This window comes from Ascidia mentula, chromosome 5 (genome assembly GCF_947561715.1).
Source record: "Ascidia mentula chromosome 5, kaAscMent1.1, whole genome shotgun sequence".
NCBI classification, from domain to species: domain Eukaryota; kingdom Metazoa; phylum Chordata; class Ascidiacea; order Phlebobranchia; family Ascidiidae; genus Ascidia; species Ascidia mentula.
The window spans coordinates 3,397,695-3,406,489 of NC_138570.1; the positions used below are offsets into that span (position 1 = coordinate 3,397,695).

The window sequence follows — 8,795 nt, forward strand, 5'->3', positions numbered from 1 at the left end:
TATAAGTCTCATAAGTACAGCTTGGTGACTGGTGACGATCTTGTCCTCCGAGAACAGTCACCTAGCTGCACTAATAAGGCTTACAATGGGTGGCCCTGTCTGTATTTCAGTTTGAAAAAATACAGCTTGCATAGACGGGGAAACAAGCGTTTGTCTCAATACTACAAAGGTGTGAGTTTCACTTAAAACCCGCTTCCCCTACACATGGGCGCGTGCTCGGGCCGCACTGGGTGGTTAAACCCTTCCCCCGACTTTGTCTCGACGTGGGTTCGCGTTACAAAATCGCCCAACAGGCGTCCTGGGAGGAGCCAAATCGTAACGGGATAGCGGAAAAGTATTGGCGTCGACAAAAGAGTAACCATTCGTTCTTGTATCGATTTGAAGCTGTCAGGCGTGTATGTCTGCGCATTTGGAAGATTGGCAACTGGGTTTAGGACATTGATTTCGGCGAAAGGCAGACTCGACAGGTTAAAGAAAGCTAATTTCCACCAAGCTGAACGCAGTTACCACGTTTCGTCTATATGAAAGTTTAGTTGACAAGTTTTAAAAATATTTAATTGGGTAGAGCAGGCTCAATTGATATTTTGTAACCGCAACGTAAATGTATCAAGATCGCTTTGCGCAATTGCCTGTGGTCGCAATTTCCCACAATTATGCGGTAACTTTGTTACAAAAATGATGGTGTTTTTTATTTAGTAGTATATCGGACAAATATTTAAGCACATGCAGTTGGAGTGTTTCTTTGTAGATTTTTTTCAAGTAACATATATGCAAGAATATTGCATGCATGGGCATTTGGGCCCCAAATTGAATGGGAAAATTACATATTTTCGCACAAGGACACAAAGAGTAAAAACTAATCACAGGCTATGTTATTAACCAAAGTAGGCTATATTTTATTTAATACTTCTTCATTAACTTATGAGAATCTGGCCCTCGGTTAGGCATTGTCTTTTTTTCTGCGACAGTAAATTACGTCTTCGAAGCTTATAGTCTATGAGCGAAATCGATTTTTCTAAAAAAAATAAAGAGGCTTTGTTGCTTCAAAAGACATACTGTATTTTGTATTTGTTTTAATAAATGCTTGGTAGCAACTTCATTGTTCGGTTTCAAATTTGCAAGTTTATTAGAAAGAACTGCAATCATTAAACGTGGCAACCTGTCTGCATTGCAATCGTAATAACGTAAAGCTGTTAATACAGTCAGTCGGATGCACTGCCAACGCAGCAGCAAAGTTTCGCATGAAATCGAAAAAAGAAACGGCTTGCTGCTCGAATGTCGAAAATCAAAGAATCTACCTTGTCGTCACGCATGAACGAACACAGCCGGGACCTGTTTGAAGAAGTTCTTGTCAAGGTTTATCCCGAAATCTAACTCAGCTTTTATTGTGTTTAAAACTGTAAATTTGCATTTTTCAGAACGTTGGTTTACCAACTCCAAGGCAACCGTCTTCGTCTGCATTCAGACGTCATCAATTCGTTAAATCAGCAAAGCTCTCGGAGAGGCAGGGTTTCCATAAAGGTGGTTGAGTTTAGTTTTTGCATAACATCCAATTATTGCCTCCGTAAGTTGTTGTATGTTTCTTGTTCTTTAACGTGTTTCGGGTGTGCTGAGCGTGCATAAAGTTGATATGACATCATTAAGATTTTGTGCCTGATCTTAAGTGATCTTGGATTATTCGAATGTTTATACAAGAAATTTACTACACAATTATGCATCAACAAACCTAGTAGTCTTTCAGGAAGTAAATACCATTCTATAACATCATGTTACAGATCATTTCGCTTCAAGCACGAACCACAACATGTCAACCGAACTAGAAGTGACACTGCCCAGGACCTTTCCCCTGACACAGACACCGCATTACCCCTACGAAACTACTGGAAGAGTGGCGTCTTCGCGAACAAGGTATTGGGTGGCAACAATAATGTAGATAAATCAAAGCATTCAAGTTGTGTCTGCGATGTTTGTCTGTCACTACAGTCAAACCATAAATAGCTGAGTATAGTTTACAATTTAGTGAGTTGTAAAAACACAAAGTACGTGTAATACGAATATATGCATTTTTCTTCAAAAATAATTTATACAATAGCTGCCTCAAATTCATCCCTACAATTGTCCCATAGCTTTGTAATTCTTGCTCCAGTGCATACAACGCACATTGTGTATTAGCTCAAGGCCGAAAGGATCCTTCCACACCTTGCAAGGCCTGCAATATCACGGAAGCCGCATGCACAATTACAATCAGCCTCCCGTGATCAGCAGCACGAGGGAACTCCTTTGTCTCACTCCCAATAAGCTTCCAAAACCAATCCAGAATCGCAGCACCGTCTCCGCTTCTGCACAAATCAGTAAACCCCAGAAGCAACTCCAGCGCTACAGAGAGTTTCAGATCCCATCCAGGGTCCAGTCGCGCACATCGGGCCGCACCGAAACCCCGAGGCAGCAACTGGGATCCCCGGCACCGTCACTGACGCCCCGCAGCTTGCCCATTATGAGGCCCCATATACACTACAAACATAGCGCCGGAGCGAGCGTGGTGGTGACGTCAGCTTTGCAGCCTCGTCCGTTTAAACGCGACATGCCCAAATCGGCGTTGAAAAGCGAACACTTGCAGCAGTACAGAGCGCAGTTGGAATCATACCTCGGCCCACGAAAAAAAGACACGAGTTTTCTCGCCCGCCGGATGGCGCCAGTGTTGCGCGTTGTCCCAGCTTCGCGCGTTTGGGTTCGGGGTCAGAGCGTTTCCCGTCCGGAAGCGACAAAACAAATTCCAGCCAAGTCCGGCGATGGGTCGGAGGGGGCTTCGCAAAAGAAGGTGAGGTTCAGCGATCAAATGGGATTACCCCTAACCCGCAACATGACTCCCACTTACAGAAGAAAGCACTCGTACATTTTGAGGTGGCTTGAAACGGCGGGCAGGCCAGCACCACCTTTGGCTTAGTCTGCATTAACATGATTACCGTGATTTATTGCGTAGGTACCAGAGGTAAGTGCGATTTCCGTTTACCAAACTGCATCTTCTACTCTTATGTGATCTAAGTTTTTACGCTATACTTTTAATTTTTACTGAAAAGTTCGTGGTCTGCGATAGACACAGGGGCATAAGTTGCAGATGGTCTGCTCTTCCGTAATTTTGTAACTGTAATTCACATGTTTTTTGCATTTACGTCATAGATCACAGATTCCGTTTGTAGTCACTTGCGCAACCTGGAATTAAATAATAAAGACACCACAAATTGGTTTCTTGTGTTTTGTTGGAGAATACACGAACTTTTATGGTCATTCTAGTATAATTCTAGTTGTCTGCGGCTGACGCCTAAGCTTTAAATCTACACGAGTTCACACTGCCCGGGGCGCCGACAGCCTAGGGTTGAACGTGGCACGTTTTCGTGTTCTGAACTGTCAGAAATCAATCAGTCCGGTGGCATAGGCAGCAAAAATCACGATTTCTAGTGACAGCATGATAGCGTTTTTTCTTAAGATTTTTGCACTGGCCTTGATGGTAATTTGGAAAAGATTTGACGAGAGTTTGAATGTAACACTGACGTCACTGCGACAGTCAGCGTGTTTGTCTGGCAAATTTTCTTTTCTAAATGCCATGTCACAAGAGAGAGACAGGCACAAAAACAGAGGTGGTTGCGGTTTCAACGTGACAAATCGCGTACAGGTATTGGTACCATCACAGGTTAAAAGACAGGCGAATCGACTTCTAGAAATCGACTAGTTTGAAGCACTCCGTAACGTGATCAAAGCTCAAACAGTTGGCCTTCAAACACATTGTTACTGTTGCCTTCTTACCACAAAAACCCGAGATATTTTCGTCAGTCTTTGACTGGATTCAATGACAATACTTTCCGACCGACGTCTTACAATGTCCTACGTCGTTTGTGGGTGTTGGCTGCCCTGAGACGTATCCGATTGGCTAGAAGTGACATGACGCGACGCGGGTGATTGTGTTTGGGTGACAATACTTTGGGAATAAAACATAACGCTAGTGTTTAGCGGACATCGTATTAAAACCACGAGGCTGAGTAGGTTTTTTTGTCAAGAAGTAAGTTTGTTTTTGTGTTTGGTGATATTAAGCTTCAACCAGACAGAACAATTCCGTATTTTTTATGTCGGTTTTAAAGAAGTATTTGTGATATAGGTAACTGTCAGGTGCCAGTACTCACCGTTAATCAACACTGATCATATCAAGAAATAATACAGTTTCCATAACAAGATAACCAAATAATTTATCAGATAAAGAAGCCTGTACTTTCGCAACAATTAAAGGCCCTTTGCTTGTTAAAGTCCAATGTTGTCAGTTTAGAATATTTGTATGTGTATTGCCTTTACACATAAATTACATCTTGTAAAAATAAAGTATATGTTTCGCAACGGTATAATTCTGCTGGATGGGTAGCGTAAGTAGTTGCTTGCAGTTGCAGGTCGATTTTGCATCCCAAAAAAAACCTTTATAGTAACAGGGCGTTACGTCACTTTTGACGCGCTATCTTGTGTGTGGCGGAAGTACGTGATGGTAACAACACAGTCACATAAGTGATGACATCGGCTGACCACACGTTTTGAGCCCAACGTATAACGTGTTTTTAACTACCGCGAAAGAACCTGTTTACTACCGCATCACCTATCGCAATATAGGGCAGTGGAAGCAAATTAGGCATGTCAGTCATTTTGCAAGTTTAGCGCCGTAACAGTAAAAATGCCGAAGTAATAACGTTTGTGCCGAAAATAAACATAAAAGACTGAAATGTAACTGCATTTTGTGGGTTTATTGCGTATAGCGTGATAATACTTAGCTATATACTTTCAAACTAACCATGCATTTGCAACGTAAGGGTCACTCGTGGTAATGGCTTTAACGACAAAAACGCTTATGTCACTGTTTCGCAAAGGTCTTCCCATTGCGACGACCCCACAAGTGATTCAGGACAGGCTGTCCAGTACCCTGCTGTACCCAGACAGCAAGGAAAACACTCGTGTAGTCATAACAGGTTTGACAATAGCATTTTTATACTGCTTGATATTTGATACTCCGTTCAATTCCGACTGTATGCCGACTTGTTCAATAACTTTACGTACATGATATGCGCAAAAGGGCCATATTGGTCAATGAGACCTGTCTGCAGCTCTCATTTACGTACATAACTGTTTTTTTTTCAATATTTGACATATTCATAGACTTCGTAATACCAAATTTCGACTTGACGAGGTCGTGCGTCAATACCGAGCTCGCTAAACTAAGCGGGATGTGTTCGTAATGCCGCCCCTGGATTCTTTTTTGTATCTTTTAAGCTGTAAGAACAGCAAGTAGAAGAATTTTTTTACCAATACCTTACCTTAGGTGGTCTCGGTCAGCTTGGTCAAAACCTAGCAGCAAAGTTGCGCCGGAAATTTGGAAGGGACAACGTCTTGCTCACAGATATCAAAAAAGCGCCGAACAGTGTTTTGGCTTCTGGTGCGTATTCCAAACACTACCTTGTCCAATATTTGAGTCTGAAACTTGACAAATATGTTGACAGTTTTCATGCACAGTAAGCGCAGTATCATATCCATTTCTATGGCAAATTCCAAATCAAACATCAATCCATCATATTATAAAAAATCTCAATGGTTTCTATACAGTCACACAATACACGATCAAATTTTTAGGTCCGTTTGCCTACGCCGACATTTTGGATTATGACGCCATCAAACAGCTGACTGTAAATCACGGCGCTGATTGGTTGATTCATTTCAGCGCGCTACTTAGTGCGGTGGGAGAGTCGAACGTGCCTTTGGCGATAAAAGTGAACATCGAAGGGCTTCACAATGTATTAAATGTCGGTAAGTAAACTTTGTTACAGTACTTATTTGCTTTTATCCGAAACTATTTTCCACTAATTTTATCTGACATTCTTAAGCCCGCTCATAAATGTTTCCATGGACTATAGTAGTTATTAATTTTATTACATTTACAAACAAGGAATTAACAATTCTCAAAATTTATCTGATATTGTGACAAGCTTATATCAGGATCAAACCTCGTGGTCGTATGACAGACAGCACTTGTAACCTGTAGGTCTGCTTTGTTACAGCGACTGAGTTTGGGTTGAAACTGTTCGTCCCAAGCACAATTGGAGCGTTTGGAGTCGACTCGCCCAAAGATCCCACGCCAGATTTCTGCATTCAGAGACCGAACACAATATACGGCGTATCAAAAGTGCACGCCGAGCTAATGGGGGAGGTAAGCGTTTAATTGAAGACAAAAACAACTCTTCTTGCATAAATGTATTGCGAAGCAAAGATAAAAATTTTCAAGGCAAAGACTGGATATCGGTCTAAGCGGTAAGGTCAATTTCGGCCGAGGTGTTGTGATTGATATCAGTTGTAATCTTCGTCATATTGCGCCTGAGGGCAATGCACAGTGCATTACTGCACAGGACAGTGACCTCCAACCAACAAAAACCTTCGATGATTGGTTGATATTGGTGGGCGTGAAGGTCACCTGAATATAAATCTTGTTGAAAAAATAAACAACATCAGATGCAACTCAACCTCATACAATCTCTGCTGCAACCTTGCTGCATTTGCTTTTTTGTTTTCGCCCTACATTTTTGGCGATAGCGCGCAATGATCAGGCATTTTTACAACATATTTTCATATGTTTAGACTTTCGTTACGAGTCATGCGGTTGGGGTGTATACTGGAATGAACTTATGTGAATAATAGTAAACAGAGAAATCTGTCCGTCTCACCTTGCATCATATTGCATAAACCTTATATATTTTGAACATGGCCTTTATTTTCGTTGTTGACTGTTTTATCTTATTTTCCTGCATAGTATTACAACCACCGCTTTGGACTTGACTTTCGTTCGTTGCGATTTCCCGGTATCTTGTCACCTGAAAAACCTGGCGGAGGCACAACAGGTATGCAATGTACACGAATGAATAGATTTACATCAGGTAAACTAAGACTAAATACGAGCAACTGTCACGAAAATTCGTTACTCGATGTGGATAAGTCGTTGATTTTAACCCTTTAAGGAACATGTCAAGACCTTTATCAGCATTTTGCCGCCGACTGCAAAATTTTCAATAAAACCCACTCTTGTCCGAAATATTTTTTGCGCAAGAAAGGTCAAACATATATGTTTCGTGTACAGGAAGCTCTGACAACGAAAGATGAAAGCTGTAATCTGTTTATATCCGTCTGCATTCTAGATTACGCGATTGAAATCTTCTACAGCGCACTCACCACAGGCAAGTTCGTGTGTGGATTGAAGTCCGACACAAGACTCCCCATGATGCACATCGATGACTGCCTCAACGCGACAATTCAGGTACGGCGTTACCACAAAATGTATATCGAACCGAGTTAATTGTTACAACCATTTAATTATATTCTTGTCCTGTTGGCAATATCACGAAACTGTACAGGGACGTGTGAATTGTTACCCAATATTTGTGCATCTTTCAAGTCACAACCACTGTGATTTTTGTTAAGTAAGAATATCTATGGAGTTAAGTTTTATTAACAGTACATGGAAACTCCTGAGGAGATTCTGAGGCAGAGGACATACAACATCAATTCCATGAGCTTCACGCCTGACGAAATAACTGCCGAAATCCGAAAACACATTCCCGACTTCCAGATCTCTTATGAAGTCAATCCACTGCTACAAAGCATTGGTATTAAAACGCCTTAATTTGCTCTGCGTTTTATTGCAATAGAAATCATTTTAATTGTAGTATTGAACCACTGAGCCCGCCACCCGAAAAGGAAACAATTATTGCTCTTTTGTACCATCTAGCGGATTCCTGGCCGAAACGATTTGACGACTCGAATGCGAGGAGGGACTGGGGTCTGTCGCACGAGTACGATCTTCCTGACCTGGTGACATTGATGCTGGAAACTATACAAGTGCAGTTGGAACAGGACGCTGCTTCCATCTGATGACAAATCACGATAATCTAACTAAATGCAACTTTTTATTGTGTTGTAAAATGTCAAAAATTCATGGAAACAAAATGAGAAGTCAGATTTTCGCCACATTTACGTATTGTTTTAAAAGTAAACGCCCTAATTATTGCACTTCTATGTGTTGTTCATCACCTCTCCCTTTTATACAACTTGTTTATTCTCTCGTTTTCAGTATTTCATAGATTTTGATCGAAAATCCAGGTCGCCTTTTATATGTATTCAATATTCAAATCGTGACCACATACTGCCTTAAAAGTTGTTTCTAACAATTCCACTTTTACATTGCGGCTCATTTATCACGTACGTGTGACTTTCGATTCCATGTGCTGCACGTTGCAGTATTATATGAGGTACCATTTTTTCACCAAGATGTGCAAAACCTTTTGATGATAGGTTACCGTTTTCTTGCCAGTTACACTCTCGAAAAATTTGTAATAGATTTCAATTCGATATTTTAGCCAAAGGTCATATAATCTGCAACTTCGTACTCATGAGAATCATAGAAAAAATTATTGGTACCGAATATAAAAGCTGTAATATAAAAGCTTATTAGCTCTAGTCTTTGTACTTAAAAATATTACTTTCACCAAGACACGAAACCAATTGATGTTTAAATTTGGTCCTTCCAATATAAAAGCCTAACATACTGACTGATCAACTTGATGCGTACACTTGAACTCTTATCATTTACACAATTGGAGCTTTGGAGGCGTCAACATTAGAAAGTGCTCTGGCAAGATTTCGAGCTGTTTCCCCAAGGGGTGCCAAATTTCCTTTATCTTTTGCATTCAGAGGCGCAAGTGTATTGTAGAAAAAAGTCACCT

At 41.0% G+C, this 8,795-nt stretch overlaps 2 protein-coding genes across 3 annotated transcripts; both read left to right on the top strand.

Moving 5' to 3' along the window:
* The first annotated feature begins 1,127 nt into the window (after nt 1–1,127).
* On the top strand, nt 1,128–3,051 carry LOC145903489 (uncharacterized). Its single transcript, XM_082991572.1, has 4 exons — nt 1,128–1,356; nt 1,419–1,521; nt 1,776–1,908; nt 2,173–3,051. The coding sequence occupies exons 1-4, from the start codon at nt 1,276–1,278 to the stop codon at nt 2,942–2,944; spliced, it is 1,089 nt and encodes a 362-aa protein (XP_082847698.1). The 5' UTR covers nt 1,128–1,275; the 3' UTR covers nt 2,945–3,051.
* Nucleotides 3,052–4,846: 1,795 nt separating this feature from the next.
* LOC145903932 (L-threonine 3-dehydrogenase, mitochondrial-like) lies at nt 4,847–8,621 on the top strand. Of its 2 annotated transcripts, none has more exons than XM_082992123.1 (8): nt 4,847–5,000; nt 5,351–5,464; nt 5,659–5,832; nt 6,084–6,232; nt 6,830–6,917; nt 7,212–7,330; nt 7,529–7,679; nt 7,802–8,621. In XM_082992123.1, the coding sequence occupies exons 1-8, from the start codon at nt 4,859–4,861 to the stop codon at nt 7,942–7,944; spliced, it is 1,080 nt and encodes a 359-aa protein (XP_082848249.1). In that variant the 5' UTR covers nt 4,847–4,858; the 3' UTR covers nt 7,945–8,621. The 2 variants fall into 2 exon arrangements, with proteins under 2 accessions (XP_082848249.1, XP_082848250.1); XM_082992124.1 differs by having other exon boundaries at nt 7,740–7,857.
* The last annotated feature ends 174 nt before the right edge of the window (nt 8,622–8,795 follow it).

Excerpts from the sequence above, each read along its gene's own strand:
- LOC145903489 (XM_082991572.1), top strand. The coding sequence starts at position 1,276 with ATGTCGAAAATCAAAGAATCTACCTTGTCGTCACGCATGAACGAACAC. Across the intron at positions 1,357-1,418 it reads TTGAAGAAGTTCTTGTCAAG|AACGTTGGTTTACCAACTCC; the intron begins GTTTATCCCGAA and ends TGCATTTTTCAG. Across the intron at positions 1,522-1,775 it reads GAGGCAGGGTTTCCATAAAG|ATCATTTCGCTTCAAGCACG; the intron begins GTGGTTGAGTTT and ends ATCATGTTACAG.
- LOC145903932 (XM_082992123.1), top strand. The coding sequence starts at position 4,859 with ATGGCTTTAACGACAAAAACGCTTATGTCACTGTTTCGCAAAGGTCTT. Across the intron at positions 5,833-6,083 it reads TCACAATGTATTAAATGTCG|CGACTGAGTTTGGGTTGAAA; the intron begins GTAAGTAAACTT and ends GCTTTGTTACAG. Across the intron at positions 7,331-7,528 it reads GCCTCAACGCGACAATTCAG|TACATGGAAACTCCTGAGGA; the intron begins GTACGGCGTTAC and ends TTTTATTAACAG.